Source organism: Benincasa hispida, chromosome 10 (assembly GCF_009727055.1).
Source record: "Benincasa hispida cultivar B227 chromosome 10, ASM972705v1, whole genome shotgun sequence".
NCBI lineage: Eukaryota > Viridiplantae > Streptophyta > Magnoliopsida > Cucurbitales > Cucurbitaceae > Benincasa > Benincasa hispida.
In genome coordinates this window covers 60,725,570-60,744,186 of record NC_052358.1, presented here as the reverse complement: position 1 = coordinate 60,744,186, position 18,617 = coordinate 60,725,570, and the positions used below count along the sequence as shown (strand labels likewise).

General features: G+C 32.6%; 1 protein-coding gene across 1 annotated transcript; it reads right to left on the bottom strand.

Moving 5' to 3' along the window:
• Positions 1-7,029: 7,029 nt before the first annotated feature.
• LOC120088474 (U-box domain-containing protein 27-like) lies at positions 7,030-8,767 on the bottom strand. The gene has a single exon (XM_039045810.1). It carries the CDS (start codon positions 8,447-8,449, stop codon positions 7,232-7,234), a length of 1,218 nt encoding a protein of 405 aa, XP_038901738.1. The 5' UTR covers positions 8,450-8,767; the 3' UTR covers positions 7,030-7,231.
• Positions 8,768-18,617: the final 9,850 nt, after the last annotated feature.

The following is an 18,617-nucleotide window of genomic DNA, read 5'->3' as shown; positions in this document are numbered from 1 at the left end:
GAAGTGAGCATCAATGAAAAGAAGGAAGATGATTCTTCATCCATGCCTAAAGAGTGGAGATACGCTATATCCCATCCCAAGGATTTGATTCTTGGTGATCCCGAACAAGGTGTGAAGACTCGCTCTTCTCTTAATTTATTTAGTAATCTTGCTTTTGTTTCTCAAATTAAACCTAAAAGTTTTAAAAATGCCGAATGATGAGTTTTGAATTTTAGCTGTGCAAGAAGACTTAAGTCAATTTAAAAGGAATAAAGTTTGGGAATTAGTCCCTAGATCTTCTAATGCATCTATAATTGGAACTAAATGGGTATTTAGAAATAAAATGGATGAAAATGGAAATATCATTAGAAATAAAGCTAGACTTGTAGCTCAAGGTTATTGTCAAGAATAAGGTATAGATTATGAAGAAACTTTTGCACCGGTTGCTAGATTAGAGGCTATTAGAATGTTGCTTGCTTTTGCCTCTTATAAGAATTTTATTTTGTATCAAATAGATGTGAAGAGTGTCTTTTTTAAATGGTTATATTATGGAGGAAGTTTATGTTGAACAACCTCTGGGTTTTGAAAGTTTTGATTTGCCTAATCATGTTTATAAGTTGAAAAAGACTTTTTATGGCTTAAAACAAGCCCCAAGAGCTTGGTATAACAGACTTAACAACTTTTTACTTGAGAGAATGATTTTAAAATGGGAAAAATTGATACTACTCTTTTTATTAAGGTTAAGGATAATGATATGCTTATAGTACAAATATATGTTGATGATATTATATTTGGTTCATCTGATCCATCTTTGTGTGAAGAATTTTCTAAGTGTATGCATAGTGAGTTTGAGATGAGTATAATGGGAGAACTTAGTTTCTTCCTTGGACTCCAAATCAAACAACTCAAGGATGGTATCAAGTCAAGAAAAATACACAAGGGATTTGCTCAAGATGTTCAAATTCTATGAAGGTAAGACTGCAAAAACTCCTATGAGCAAAGATGAAAAAGGTAAATGCGTGGACATTATCGAGGTACGATCGGATCTTTACTTTATTTGACCGCTAATAAACCCGATATCATATTTAGTGTATGTTTATGTGCTAGATTTCAATCTTGTCCTAAAGAATCACATTTGCATGCCATTAAAAGAATATTTAAATATTTGCTTGGAACTATTGATGTAGGCTTGTGGTATACTAGAAATGTTGAGTTTAGTTTGGTTGGATATTCCGATGCGAATTTTGCCGGTAGTTTACTTGACCATAAGAGTACTAGTGGGACTTGCCAATTTTTTGTTAGTTCCTTAGTATCTTGGTATGGTAAAAAGCAAAATCCGGTTGCTTTATCCACTACAAAAATGGAATATATTGCAGTTGCTAGTTGTTGTGCACAAATTCTTTGGATGAAACAAACTCTTTTGATTTTAGATTAAAGTTTGATAGTGTGCCCATATTTTGTGATAATACTAGTGCTATTAATTTGACTAAGAATCCTATCCATCATTCTAGGACTAAGCATATTGATATCAAACATCATTTTATTAGAGAGCATGTGCAAAATGGTAATATTCCTCTTGAATTTGTAAGCTCTAATAATCAATTAGCGGATATTTTAACCAAGCCTTTGAATCACGTTTCTTAGTAATTGAAAATCAGGGGATGGAATAAAGTTTTGCAAAAATAGGTCTGAGCTTGGTATTATTCGTTGTGATGTATCTTGATTTCCTATCTTACTTGATACTATTATGTAATGCATATTGATAGGGGGAGAATTAAAATCTTTATGTATGTCATGTTTTTAGGGGGAGCATTTATATGTCTATTGTTCTTTTTTATGATTCTAAAGGGGGAGAAGTATACGAAAAATGTGTTATGTCAGTGTTGAATGATTGTTTCTATTGAATGTATTATTTAAAGGGAGAATTAATTAAATGGAAGAAGTTAATTCTTTTGAATGAATTTCAAGCTTGATCTTTGTGGTGATACATATACTTGATATTGAAATTATTTATTGATCACATGTGTTGCTATAATTTTGTGCATTTCAAGTTATTTTTCTTCTATGGTTTGTCATCATAAAAACGTTTTGACCCTTAATCTCAAATTAATTAATTAACATTTTGATGATAACAAACCTGATTTTATTTACTAATAATTTTATTATTTTGAATAATTCATAGTGTAGAGCTCAGAACAACGACTCCAATGTCTTTTGAATCATCGAAATTGGAGTTCGGATGAAAGAAATATGGCCAAAAGAAATGAAACGGAAAAATACCCGAGATGGTGATGTGACGAATTAATCATCAAATTGAACCAATTAGAGAGTACCACTTGGAACTATAGGGTGCCACTTGGAATGTGACTTAAACTAAAAAGAAAAGAGATAGGGTGTCACTTGGAACTATAGGGTGCCACTTGGAACGTGACGTGACGAATTAATCATCAAATTGAACCAATTAGAGAATGTCACTTGGATTGTGACTTAAAATTGCAAATTGGTGGATTTTAATTTTATTAAAAGAAAAGAGATTTAAAAGAAATTATTTGGATTGAAAATAAAAAAAATAAAAAAATAAATAAAAAGTGACCAACGGTCGCTTTAAGAATTTTTTTTTAAAAAGGAAAATATAAGAACCGTTGGTCGGTTTAAGTATTCTTTTTTTTAAAAAAATATTTATTTTATATTTTTACCTTTTCACTTTCAATCTCTACCTTCTATTTTAATTTTTGATCAATCTAATAGTCTAAATCAAAATTTGATTTTTACCCCCATTTTCCTCTCTTTTTATACTTCATCTCTCCAAAATTATTTCAACTTTTCACATTTTACAATCCTTAAAATTAGCAAAAAAATCACCATTGTTACTCTCCCTACAAACTTCCAATTTTCTTTCTTTTCATCTTATTCTTGAGAGAATTTTTTATTGTATTGTGAGGATTAAATTGTGTAAACTCAAACTTGTACACCCACTCTTTTTAGAGAGTTTTATTGTGTGATTTAAAGCTTAAAAATATTGTAACGATTGGATCCTGGAAAGGATTGAGTTTGCTCTTGAATCTGTAAAAGGAGCAAGGTAGCGGTTTCGCGGAAAGAGTTAAAAGAAGAATTTTTTTAATCGGAGTCCTAAGAGGCATTTGGGAAAGTGGATGTAGGTCATATTTGACCGAACCACTATAAAAATCACAATATCTTCTTCTCTATCTCTTTTCTAGTTATTTTTGTATTTAATTTTAATTGCTTGATTTTTTTTATATTGAGATTGATTGAGTATATTGTTACATAATTTTTATTAATCTTTTTATTTCGCATAAATAAAAGTTTTTATTTATTTAATTTAAAAATATCTAATTAGATCAAATGGAGCATACTTTAAGAAAAAGTTTAATTAAACTCTATTCACCTCCCTCTAAGGTTGCCATACCGGTCCAACAGTTAAAAGACTACTTCAAACATGACCAAGCCCACCATAACTCACCAAAAACACCTATATAAAAGAGTTCGAATCCATTGTTTCAAGCTTAAAAGTTGTTGCGAGATAAAAAAAATAGCTAAAAGACTACCTAAAACATGATCAAGCCCATCAGAACTCACCAAAAACACCTATATAAAAGAGTTTGATCTATTGTTTCAAGTTTAGAAGCTTTTACGAGATGCTGCAAGATAAAAAACAGTAGTTAAAAGATTACCTAAAACATGATCAAGCCCATCATATAACTCACCAAAAACACCTATACAAAAGGGTTTGAATCCATTGTTTCAACTTTAAAAGTTGTTGCGAGATATCACAAAATAGAAAATAGTAGCTAAAAAGATACCCAAAACATGACCAAGTCCATTATAACTCACAAAAACACCTATATAAAAGAGTTTTTATGCCTTGTTTCATGTTTAAAAGTTGTGAGATAAAAAGTAGTAGCTAAAAGACTACCTATAACATGACCAAGTCCACCCTAATTCACCAAAAAGCACCTATATAAAAGAGTGAATCCATTGTTTCAATTTAAAAGTTGTTGCGAGATGTTGAAGATAAAAAAAATAGTAGTTAAAAGACTCCCTAAAACATGAACATAACCTCCTAGATCACCTAAAGTAAGTATAAAAGTGATTTGGGATTATGTGGATCATATAAATGCAGAGGAACTTTTTGTTTTTGTCAAATAAAATCAACCAACAACAGTATTCTTAAGAATCAAAGCAAAAAAGCAAAAGGAACTCAACTCTTCTATTTTGGAAGCCAAGATGAATTTGAAAAAAAATGAAAAAACCTAAGCAAATCAACAAAAATCAAAGCAAAAATCAGTAAAATCAGTAAACAATCTAAATGTTAGAAATTTTCTCCTAAATCCAAATGAAGGTTTAAGTTCCTTACAATGGTCGAAGGGTCGCCAGTCTTAGTCGCCGTTCTGAAGCTCCGATCTTAGTCGCCGTTTGATAGGTCGTCGGTTGTCCACAACAGTGGTTAGTTGCCGTTCAAAGGGTTGCCAGTCGTCCACAACGGTGATTAGTCGTTGTTCGAAGGGTCGCCAGTCGTCGGTGGTTAGTGGTCATTTGAAGGGTCGTCGGTCGTCCACTACAGTGGTTAGTCGTCTTTTGAAGGGTCGTCGGTCGTCCACTACGGTGGTTAGTCGTCGTTCGAAGGGTCATCAATCATCCACAACGGTGGTTAGTCACCGTTCGAAGGGTCGCAAGTCATCCACAATGGTGGTTAGTAGTCGTTCGAAGCCATTGGCCACCAAGGAGTAGACGCACAAGGGAGAAGAGTAGAAAACGTTAGCCACGCAAAACGACAAATTTTATCTTTAAGTTTTTTAATTTAAGGAATTTTTCGACCTTTTTATATCTAATTTATCTCAAAACTCAAATTTTTAAAAATAATCCCAAAAGTCTTTAGCCCTATAAAAAATGTTCCATTTTTGGCAATTCCCCACGAAGTTTAAAAACATTCAACTTTAAATGTTCTTGTTAACATAATAAAGAATCAAGTAATTTTTACCTTCTTTAAATTTTTTCTTTTTATATATTATATATCAAATTAGATGTAAGGATTTAAATGTAAATCCATGAACTTTAAAAACATTCAACTTTAAATGTTCTTATTAACACAATAAAGAATCAAATAATTTTTGCCTTCTTTGAATTTTTTCTTTTCATATATTATATATCAAATTAGATGTAAGGATTTAAATGTAAATTGAGTTGAAACTGTTGTAATAAAATGTAGAATCAACAAAAATTTGTTTAAATATTAGGGATCTTGGATAAAATGAAAAATGGCTCATTATAAAAGCTAACTATGTAGTTATCCCAAAATATTTTTCTTATATGAATATGAATCAATAAAAAAAAAATACACAAATAAGAATATATATATATATATGTAAATATATATTAATTCCTTTTATATTAATGTTATTTGCTCCACAATTTTAAGGGCATAATAGTAAAATGTCATACCTATGCCATACTTTATTTCATTTATTATAGACATGCAAACAAGAAAATTTTGCAAAGGAATTAGGGTCCAAATGAAATTAAGAATTTTAAATATTTTCATTTTTTAAAGTCAAAATGAATATAATTTATCTACTATAAAGTGTATATCTTTAATCGAAAGGTATGAGATTTGAATCTCTTATCCGTAATGAATTAAAATAATTATTTCTAACCAAATTCGTAAGTCAATTATTTTAAAAAATATTTAGTCGAGCATGTTATTTTTCGTTCTCTTTAGTTTGTTTTGGCTACCTTAATAAATTAAGGTTTTGAGTTTTATAGAATAACCAATAACACTACATATATGTCTGCACCTTCGAACGTAATCTATCATTGAAAATAAAAATTATGGGATCATCTAATTTCAGTTCATTATATTCATTACACTTTGTAATGAGAAACAAGGATGACTTTATTTAAAAAAATGTAAAAATATCATGTAATCCTATTACACCAAAAAAGATCATCAATCTCATTCCTATTAATAAATATCCTTTTCATTATCCATAATTAAAAGTTATTTTTCCTATTTTATCATTGTTTCTTTATAAATCCATATATTCATACTCATATCAATATCTATGATTAAAAAGTTGGCACTTTTTTTTTTCATTTTATTTATTATTTTTGATAGGCCATATTTACAAGAACAATAATATAGTGTTTTTGGTATAATTTTTTGCCATTTTTTGACGCATTTGCAAGAATAATTTTTTTATTTTATTCTATTTTATTTTTGGTATAACTGATTTTACGATTAGTTTGTTACAAAAACATAATTTTAAAATAAATTAAATAATATTAACTTATTAAATCAAAAACTGTAGATTTTGTATATATATATATATATATATATACTTATATCTTTTATGTACTTATATCAAGATGATGTGCTTTTCCAAATTGAAATTTGAATGAGATGAGTTTGATTATTTCATTTTAAAACTATACGTTTTTTAAATTTTAATTTACAGTATTAATTTTTTAAAATAAAAGAATTTGAATAAGTACGTAAAAATAAAAATTTGAATAAATAAATAAAAATGATAGAGTATTTCAATTCTTATATACTATTTAGTTATTACTTTTAATTAACTAGATATATAAAAAGAGCATTTTGGTAATCATTTATATTTTATCATAAGTTCAATATGAAGTAAACAACACTAATGAATTTCTAATTAAGACGGTAACCCTTTTTAGTAAACATCATCAAATGAATCTCATCCCCTTTGTAATGGATTGAATTACGATTGACTATATTTTGACCACACGTAAATGTGGCATGAGATTGATGAACTATTAAAAAAATTCCTCAACCACCATATGTGTGATTAGACTATGATACCGGATTCTACTTTTAACACCATTTATAGAAGTTTAATGTTGAAGATTTAATACCATTTAACACTTCTTTTTTATTAAATAATGTTCGAATAAAAGATAGAATCCTTTAAGATGATAATTAGCGTCTTATGCACTAATATATATGTATTCAGATCAAAATATAAGATTTTGAATTGGAGTTGAACACACGATACAAAATTGAAATAAAATGAATCCCAACTTTTTATTCACTTGAAAAAAATGATATTAAAATTTACAAATCAACCCTTTGAATCACATCACTTTCTTCAGCCTCTCTACGTTTTTATATGAACAATTTAGCACAAAGTGTTGGATTAATTAATTAATTAATTAATTAACAGCGTAATGATAAGTGTTAGTTAATGATTATAATTTAGACTTAAATTCAAATGGGCATAATGTAAAAATTGGCAGTATCATAAATTGATAAGCAATAGGAGATGGAATTAACCTTCAAAATCTCTAGAAGATCTTTCGCCATTTGCCTGACCGTCGCCGGGCAGTGGCTTTGCATCAGCAACAGTATATTCTCAACCCCTTTCGCCTCCGCCACCGCCTCCGCCGCCTTCTCTTCCCGGAACAAATAGCATATGCACCACAGCGCGGTCACCGCGTGCTCCGTCGCCGCACTCGACACCTTCATCACTTTCCTCACCATCCTCCCCACGCATTCTCCTCCGTTCTCCAACATCTCCGACCGCCCTTCCTCCACCGCCGCCGCCGCCGCCAACAGTCTCAGAACCTTCTCCGTTATTTCCACGCTCACGTTCCGGTGCTTCAGCAGTCTGGTTAGGGCTTTTATTACCCCTAGTCGAACCAACTTGATTTTTACTCGTTTCGGCATTGATATTGCGATTAAGCATGAGAGTACCGATTCGATTACTTTTGGATCTTCGTCTATTCCGATTACTCCTATCAATTCGTGTAGAATCCCTTCGTTTTCCGCGATTAGGTTCTTTGACTCGGCGTTAATGGCGACGCACTCGAGAAGCCTCGCCGTTCCAATTCGCGATTCCGAACTTCCTCGCTGTAGAACGAGAACCAGAGATCTCAAACAATCGCGATCGCTTTTCAACATCATGTTCATAAACTCCTCCCGATCCACAATTTCGCATCTCACTAAATCCAAAACCCTAACCACCAGTTCCGAACAATCAACATCTCTACAACGAAGAACATCGAGAAGCACCGGTACAAAGCCGTGAATCCTCCCGAGAAACTTGACGTTCTGCTCCAATCGTGCACCGAAACAGAGTAGCTTCGAGAGAGAAGCAGATACAGAAAGAGAAACAGAGCCATTTCGGTTTGTGTGCAAATCGTCGACGAGGGTTAGAATATGATCCGATTGGGAGAGGTCGAGAAGAGAATCGGACCAAATCTGAATGAGTCGCTTGAGACTAGAATTGGGAACGAGGTCGTAGTTGTGGAGGACCTGCATGGTGGCAGGGCAAGTATTATGGCCGGAGTCGAGCCAGTGCTGGATGCTGGAGCGGTCGTAGGTGATGCCGGTGGTTAAAGTGACGGGAGATTGCATGAGGTCGAGAGAAATTGGGCAAAGGAAGTGAGTGGGAACATTGATGAAGAGATCGTGCGGCCTGACCATGGCGATGAACTGTAAATTGTTGATGGGAAAGAGAAAGTGGAAGGAGGGGGAAGAAGAAGAAGAAGAAGAAGAAGAAGAAGAATGTTGAGAACAGAGGAAGAAAGGTTTAAAGGCAGAGAGTCAAAGGTACTCCCCAATTTCCAATTCCCATATGTCATCCTACTCTTTTCTTTTCTTTTCTTTATACACTTCTCTCCTTTTCTTTTTGTCAACTCTATACGTTTTTTTCTCTTTTATCTAAAAAATAATTTTTCGATATTAGTCTCTATAAGTATAAGTACTTATAGAGAGTAATTGTTTTGATCTTGATAATGAGTATTGTTGTGCAAAAGAAAATAAAAGAAGAATTATTTAGAGAGATTGCTACATAATGTTTTGTAATTTTGTACTCATACCGTATAGATGACCTTTTCACAGACACTTTTATTATTAATAACTCACCCAAAAATCTAACATTCTATTTACGTCTAAGACCACATTTGTAACCTATCACATTAGTCTCTAACCGTGTCTATCCCACTCCTAAGCTATGACTGTCTTTATTGCGATCTTCATTTTGAGATAGATGAACATCAGGTTGGGGCTACGATAGACATGGTCAACACGATGTCTTATAAAATGCGGTAGTGCAAGGAGAATGTTAGATTTTATACATTTATGGGAGACGAGTCATTAATCATAAAGTCACCTGTAAATGGATCGTCCATACAAGAAACTCGAGAAAGAACTAGTATCTTGAATTTGTATCCATAGAGTTTAGATTTTTACATTGTAGTGACCTCATTGAAAATTTCCTATAATATGAATGAAAAAGTAGGACAAGCTAAAATTAGGACCCAAATGAGAGTTTTGAAAGAATAAAATAAGTGAACTATAATAGTATTTAAACATAATATTTATAGGTAGAGAAAGGGAAGGAAGAAAATTATTATTTTAGTCCTTTAACGTTGAGTTTTATGTCTAATAAATCTCTAAAATTTGAATTGTACTTTTTTAAATGATGAAAATTTTACAATTTTAGATCTGAAATTTGGTTTAAGTTACATTTGGATTCTTGAATTTTCAAATTGAACAATTTTATTAATGAATTTTGCATGTTGTACAACTTTGATCTCTTCTTCAACTTTTTGTTAATTACTAAAGGGAAGCTTACACGTTTTTTGTGTTGTATATATATATTTCCAAAAAAATTAAAGGCTTTCTTTTTTAATAAAGTGTAAAGTATCGACTCTTCTTCAACTTTTTTTCTTTTGCAAATGTATTGAATTAAAATAAAGGTAGGCAGACTTCACAATTTCTAAAGAATGTAGACACTAGAGATATAAAAAACATTATTTGCCAATGCAATCAAATGTCTGTAACTATTTTGAACAATAACTTTTAACTATTTGAAAATGCATATAGGCCTACCTGTTAAGTTAGATTGAAGTCTACTAACATAACTTCTAAGAATTTGAGAAATATAAACACATTTCTTATATTATTCCTCAAATAGATGCTATAAATTTAGTTTTGTGAAGTCATATGGGAATCAAACTATAAGTTAACAAGAAGAAAAATGATCAAATTCGATTTTTTTTTTTTTTTAAAAAAAGATTGAATTTGGATATTTAAAACTATAGAGGGTAAAATGGAATAGAACTATGATTTTGGGCATCGTTTGGGTGTAGAACGAAGCCTTGTAAGACTATGGAGATTCGCTGATCATAGCCGTCAGATCTGAATCACGGATCTTTTGTTCATAACGAACGACAGTGATGCGAGCGGGAATGCGATTCCACAAGAGAACCTTGGGAATTGGTAGGGACCATGTTTATGTCATGAGAGAGAATGGTTTATGGGGCCCACTTTAGAGGAATTCGAGAACGGCCAATGTGAATCGTTGGATATCATCATCTGACGGATGAGAAAAACCTGATAAAAGTGGGGTTTTTTTTGTTTTATTATTAATATTCTTTTTGTGGAATGAATATTATTAATTAATATTTTTCCTTTTCCCTGCCACTCTCGTATGTCCTATCTCCATTAAGTGCTAGGCAAGCTGGATTCTTAAAATTTAGTAAGAGAAAAATAAAAGTTGGATTCCAAAAATTATAAATTTTTATTTGGATGACTAGGCTATATTTTTTTATTTATTTTTTACGAAAAAAATCAACTATTATACCTCAAAATTGATGGGTTGATTTAATTAAAACTCAACTATCTATATAAAAAGGGTAACTTCAAAAAATATGTTTGAAGTATGGTGGTTGTAATAACTGTATCCATAATTTTTCAATGGTAAAATTTAAACCATCACAATATTGTTCCCGGAAACTCTCATAGAGTTGAAAATTAAATCCAATTATATTTTGGAGAAAAACAAATGGAAAAAGAAATATATAAAATGATTATATTGATTATCTTAAAATAGTAATAGTTGCAAATATAACAATCAACTCTAAATTATTAGTATATATAGTATAATGTAAAAAAGAAAAAGAAAATTGTATATATAACAAAATATAGATCCAACACTTGAAGTAACGATGAAATCTATTGATGATAGGAGCCTATTAGAGATAGAAACTATCATTGATAGATTTTGCCATCAGTATTAATAAACTTTTTTCAATGATAAAGTGATAAACTTCTATCACCGATAACAAACTCTATGACTGATAGAAATATATGATACTATGGTGTATAGACTTTATTAGTGATACGTTCACCGATAGACTATCATTGATTAACATCTATGACTTATAGGTTTATATTATTTGATGTTGTTTATTTGTTCAAGATCAAAACCATAATCATGAGTAACTAACCTAAAGTTTATAGCATCAACTTCGAGATCCAAAATTCGATTCTCCACCTCATATATTAAAAAATGGTTAATGATAGATTAAGTACCATGACTATTTAAAAGTAATTTTTTTAGAATTTTGAGACGTATGCTCCAGATATAACTATTTTTGAAAAATTTAGTGACTAAAAATTATTTACCAAAGAAAAAAATATTAGATAATAATTCTTAGGAAATAAGTAAAACTAATAGTATAACATATAAGTTTTTATTCATCCCAACGTAATTAAATAATTCATTAAAGATTTTTTTGGGGTGAAAATACATTTTTTGTTATGGACTTCCTATTAGTTCCTATTTTTTAAAGGTAGTATTCACACCACATATTCTCAATACATCTCAAAATTAGTTCTTACCTATTAATTTAGAGCTAATTTTTTAATGAAAACTATTTCAAATAATAAAATTGCTGAAAATATTTACAAATAATAGCAAAGTATCATAGTTTATCTGCGATAGATAGATAGATAATGAAATTTTGTTATATTTGTAAATATTTTGGTTCATTTACCTATATTTGAAAGCAACTCTTTATTTTATTCTAACAAAATTTCAATGAAAAGAAGTCTAAAAGGATAACCTGAATTTAAAAAGATCTTTTTAGTACAACAATTATAGGGATTAGGATCAAACCTTCAAATTTCTATCTAGAAAAAAATGTCATGTTGATTACCATTAAACCAAAATCATTTGGACCGAATGAAAAGAGATTGAAATATTTTAGAATACAATCTAACTTTTCGCATAAATAAAAAAAAAAAAATACTGATAGACATTCTATTAGCGTGTATCAATTATAGACTTCTATCAACCTCTACAAAGAAGATTAAAATTTTTATTTTTGATGTAAATAATTTTCCTTATTTTTCTATTTTTGAAAATCCTTCGAAGTTCAAATTTCAAACTTCTTTTTCATCTTTTGACTTGATTGCAAATACAACCTGTTAAGGATTTTCCCTCTTTTGTTTCGAGAGTCAAAAGGATCAACACTAAAGAAACCTAATTTTTTTTTTAAGAAAATCCACATTATATATAAAATTTGTTAAATAGTTTCAAATTTTCTTTTTCAAAAACCATTTATTATAATCTTTTTATATTTTCATTTATTATGTTAAATTTCTTAATTTAAGTAAAAGTTATTTAAATAAAAAGTAGTGTCAAAGAGAATAAATTTTATTGTTAATTGATGTGAGCCAAAACTGGAGCTTCCAATTACTTGTTTCTGCTGTTCCTGAAATATAAATCAACTAAAAATCAGTTAGAATCGATTTAACCTTCTTGTAAACTCTCTTGAATAAATAAATAGCTCAACATGCAAAGTAAAAATAGACACAGTGATATAATTGTAAGAAGAGTCATAGAAAATTAATCTTCCCTTGAAGAATAAAGAAATATCTTTCTGATGAGTTTCAAAGTGGATGTAGGTTAATAGCGAACCACTATACTTCTTTTTGTCCATCTTCTTCTCCTCTCTTCGAATCATTTACTACATGTAAGTTTTCCTTCTCTCTTGATCTCCCTTCAAAGAAACAAAAAAAAAAAAAAAAAAAAAAAAAAAAAAAAAAAAAAAAAAAGGTGAAAGAAACCCTAAAGTTGAAATGAAGAACATTGAGAGAAAGAGAGAGAATTTCAACCTTTCTGTGGAAATATCAAAAGGCAAAATGAATTTTTGAATTAATTTTCTTTTCTGTCTTGATTTGTATCAATTGGTTACGTGGCCAATCGTGGTCCACACACGACAACAAACCCTTTTACATCTTGGACCTGAAATGAGTGTTTCTTGGGCTCACTGAAATTAGTTTACAACACAAGCAGATAAGAACTGGTATCAGAGCCAGGTTGAAGTATCTAAGAAACTCCAAGAAAGTTGCAAGAAACACTCCAAGAACCTGTCAAAGAACCTTTGTTTCATCAAGACTCATTCAAAAAGTAAGTGATGGCTTCGACAAGGTATGAAGTAGACAAATTTAATGGTTCGAACGATTTTGAACTGTGGTCCAAGAAAATTCAAGTTATTCTCACATTACAGAAGGTTTTCAAAGCCTTGAAAGATCCTAAAATGCTACCTGATATATTGACAGATGAACCGGAACAAGAAATAGAAGATACAACCTTCACAACACTTATTTTAAACATCACTGATACAGTATTAAGGCAGTGATCAATGAATCAACAACTCAATGTCTGGGAGAAATTGAAGCTATTTTATGACAAGAAGGACCTACCTAATAAGATCTTTGTTCGTGAGAAATTGTTTTCATTTAAGATGAACCCATCAAAGTCTCTTGATGAGAATCTAGATGAATTCAAGAAACTTACTAATAGTTTCATTCCAGGAGAGGAAACACTTGGGGTAGAAAGTGAGGCTGCAATCATCATTAACTCAATACATGAAGCTTATAAAGAAGTGAAGTCAGCTTTGAAATATGACAGAGACAATGTGACAGCTGACTCAGTGATTAATGCTTTAAGGTGTAAATAACTTGAGCTAAAAACATAGAATAAGGCTAGAGGAGCTGAGTTTCTCTACTCAAAAGGGAAAAACTTCACTAGAGGGAGTCGTTTTGAAAAAATCTACAAGAACCACCAGGATAAACCCCGTTTGAAGTGCTTTATTTGCCACAAGAAGGGGCACTTCAAGAGAAATTGTTCTGAGAAGGGAAAACCCTATAGAAGAAACTCAAGAAAACATAGAGACAATGACAGAAATGACAGAAACAGAGACTATGAAAGAAATGAAAACAAAAGGCCAAGAGATTATGGCAGAGGTAATGTTTCAGTGGGTGAAAATTCCTATGAATACACTGAAATCCTAATAGCAACTCATTTGAAACCTATGGGATATAAGATTGAGGAAAAAGGAGTCTGGGTCAAGGACTCAGGATGTACCTATCATATGACTTCCAAAAGAGTTACAAATCATGGTTTGTGAGTTACAAATCATGGGAAGGAGGCTCAGTCTACATGGAGGATGATCATGATTGCAAAGTTGTGGGAATTGGCTCAGTATGCCTAAAATTAGAAGACAATAGAGAAATACTTCTAAGGGAGGTAAGACATGTACCTAAACTTAGAAGGAACCTAATCTCTCTGGGAATGCTAGCTGACCAAGATTGTTACTACACTGGTAACAAGAAAACTTACATGTGAAAAAGGCTGGAAAAACAATTCTACTTGGAGTAAGGATGAATGACCTATACTACTTGAAAAATGTGTCCTTTCCTAATGTTTCTTTAGTATCCCAAGATAGCAAGACAGAAGGCATTGAACTATGGCATAAGAGACTTCACACATCAGTGAACAAGGCTTGAATGAACTGACAAAACAGGGGCTAATTCAACCTAAAGGCTCAAAGAGGCTAAGTTTTTGTGAGCATTGTGTCTATGGCAAAGCTAAGAGACTCAAATTCACAAAAGGGATTCATACATCAAAAGTTAAAATCAGTTAAATACATGCTGACTTATGGGGACTAGCTGGAACTCCTTCATGGAGTGACTCAAGTACTTCCTATCTCTAGTAGATGACTACTCTAGAAAAGTATGGACCTATTTGCTGAAATCTAAAAATCAAGCCTTTGATAAATTTAAAGAATGGGTTGCAAAAGTTGAAAATTAGACTGAAAAAATAGTAAAGACTTTGAGAACAAATAATGGTCTTGAGTTTATAAAGGATTTGTTCACTAATTTTTGTAATGAGCACAACATAATACGACATGCAACAGTTACCTACACACCCTAGCAAAATGGGATAGCTGGAAGGATGAACAGAACTCTTATAGAAAGGGTAAGGTGTATACTATCAAAAGGTAACCTCAAAGAAGTATTTTGGGCATAAGTCCTAGCAACAATCACCTACACTATTAACAGAAGCCCCTATACTTCTATTGACATGAAAACACTTGAGGAAATGTGGACAGGTGTACCTCCAAATCTATCAAACCTAAAAGCCTTTGGGTGCACAACATATGTACATATAAGATAGAGCAAACTTCAACCCAGGGCCCTAAAGTGCATATTTATAGGGTATCCTGAGGGAACTAAAAGCTACAAGCTCTGGGACTTCAATTATAATCAGAGTATTGTGAGTAGAGACATAAATTTCAGAGAAGATGAAATGTTTTTAGTATTAGAGAAAGGCAAACAACCAGCTAAAGGAGTTTTAAATGAGAACTCCACTACCTTGAAGGTGGAGATCTTACCTAGAATTGAAAAGGCATCATCAGAGAATGGTGTCTAGAATCCCCAAGCTATTGAAATAGAAGTAAGTGAATAAACAGCTTAAGACCAAGCTACCTAGCCTAAAAACCTAGTTGACTATACTTTGACAAGAGACAGAAGAAGAAGAGAGATCAGACCCCCAGCCAGATACTAAAATATTGATTATGTGTCAGACTTTGCTAACATTGCAGAAAGCCCACTTGATGAAGAACCTCAGAGCTTTGAAGAAGCTATGACAAGCAAAGAAAGGAATAAATGGCTGCAAGCCATAGAAGCTGAAGTGAGTTCTTTAAGGAAGAACAAAACTTGGGACCTAATTATTGGGGTTGATGCTCTAAAATCTCGTGTCCTGTAGTTTGTAAACAGTTTGTACGAACGCATGTGTTGTATAATATATGATATTTACTTCACATCTTGATTTTGTTCAGTTGCATGTTTTATTTACTTTACCACAAACTAATAAACTTAAAATCCCTGATTATCTGTATGTAACTCAAGCATGTATGTGGTGACATACAAGTGGATCATGTCTTGAGTGATAATCAAAATGGTCTGTAGTATATGGATATAGGAGGGAAACCTTATACTGGTAATGCTACGGATGCGGCCACTTTGTGGAATGGTCACAATTGTTGTGACTTATCATAGATGGCCTGATCCTGATAATTCGTGTTGGGGACATGTGAGTAGGGGCATTCCATATAAAGAGTTTGTATAAGACCTGACCACGAAGTGTTAACGTCTTGTTATATAACACCGTTCGTGATAGAGACTTTACTTCACTAGGATGACCATAGGTAACATGACCTCAATCCTGAGTGAATTGGGAACTCTTGCCATTGAGGGCGGTCATTTGATTTATATGGGTGCGAATGGCCAGGTCGCCGATTCAAACCTACCATTTTGGGGATCCGTCTAATTTGGGAGCAGGGAACTCAGCTACCCAAGATGGAATTCACTCCTTCCCCGAGGCAGGCGTAAGTAGATAGATAGCTCCCTTAAGGGCTGATTCTGGGGCTTGAATGATGTGGCGCCACACACCTTCTCTTGGCTCGAGAGGTGTTGACACATAGTTGGACTATGTTATATTATTCATTAGAGGAATCAATGGTACTTAAGAAGTGAGATGTAACTATAGGGAAAAAATGGTAATTTGGCCCAGTTGTACTTACGAGCATCTATGAAGGGACATCGTACTCATGATTGGTTATATCCGATGGACACAAAAATATATCTGTGGTAAGAAGAGTTCAACTGTTGGTCTTTAGTGGAATGCCTGACAGTTAACGGATGGTGGATCTCGTGGCTAAAAAGTTTAGTCAGCTATTCACGGACTGTTAGAACTTCAAGCCATAGGTCCATTAGGTCCCCTAGGTAGCTTGGATAAAGTTGAGAACAATGTTTAGGTTAATTTGAAATGTTCAAATTGACAAGAGGAAGTTCGATTATATATGATATAATTGGACTAGTTCATTATATATGATATAATTGGTTAAATGTATGAGACACATTATTTTAGAGAAAATTAGATATAAATATGATTTATATCAAGTAGTGGAGAAATTACTATAGTAGATATGTGATATCAAACTGTAGGGTAAAAATATAATATGATTATATTTATTAATAATTTAATTGATTAATTATATGATAATTAACCTAAAATCTCTCTCGGACGTGTGTTAGTGGGAAATCAGCGTCGGTTATTGTAACCGAAGAATAAAAATGAAATTTTGTTTCATTTTGAAAAGTTCGGAAAAAGATCAGAAGGTTTTTACGTTAGTGTAGAAACGTAAACGATCGCTTAAAATCGAGAGCCTATACGATAGTCACTCAGTGCCTAAACGATCGCATACCCTGCGCCTAAACGATCGCCTACCTAACGCTTAAATGATTGCACACTAAGTCCTAAACGATTGGTTAGCTTTCCTAAACGATTGTATAGTGTGTCGTGTTTGTTAAACGATCGCCTACTTTTTTCTAAACGTTCGTTCAGTAAAATCTACATGATCATGTAGTTTCTTCTAAGGATAAGCATCTTGCTATGCGATAGCTTCATATTCTCTCCCACTTGCTTATCGCCTACATGATCAATTCTTCCTCCTATCTCTACCAAACTCACCGAAGACCACGCTTTGGGTTCTCACTCCGAGAATACCTAAGACTTCTTTCTGGTGGTGTCGTCCTCACTGCGCTCATATGTTTGTGGTTGTTCGTGCTGCTGTAGTCGACGCATCTGTGGGCGTTGGTTGATCGGGTAGAGGTCTTCCACTGCGTTGAGTTTCATAGTTTGAAGAGCGTCTTCAACTGGTATGAGAACTCTCTCCCTTGTTATTTTTTTTTCAAAGCATGCCGTTAATTACTTTTTGTTTGCATAACTATGCATTTGAATGTATATGTCACGGTGAAATTGGAGTGATCCGAACGTGCTCATGGAACTCTTCAGTAAGTGATCTTTCAATTGGTATCAGAGCTACAAATGATGGGGTACGCAAACGCACACTAACTCTTCAACAATGAATTACAAATACATTCTTGGTAGGTGAATTTCTACACTGTTTAATCGTTAAATTGCTGTGGATGTACGGGATTAATGGATGTTTTCATGGATGATTAGCCTCGGTTTAATTTAATTCTTTTACATTTTTGGTTTATTGTAAAGGCCCTTGTGTTTTTGGGCATTAATAATCTTTATCGAGACTGTATTCAAAGTCTGTTTGAGTTTTGAGTCGTTCGTGAAGAAGATTGGAGCAAGCGTTGCGGTTCTTCGAGGAAGTAGACAATCAAGGGTTGATCGCATCGTGCAGACGATGGGGTACGCGATCGCTATTTGATCGCATCGGTTTAAAAGATGGGGTAATGCGATCCAAAAAGTTGATCCGCAATCGTGTGACGATCAGGTTACCGCGATTGTTGATATCGGGTTCGTGTAGACGATGGGATAACTCCCGCGTATCGTTTAATGCGCGCGCACACTGGATGATTGTTTAGGTCAGTAAGCTTCATCACTTAGTAATTGACTAAACGATCGCTTAGTAACACAAGGTAAATCGTTTACCTGTCGTCGCGTTAAGCGATCGCATAGACGATCAGGCTTCACAGT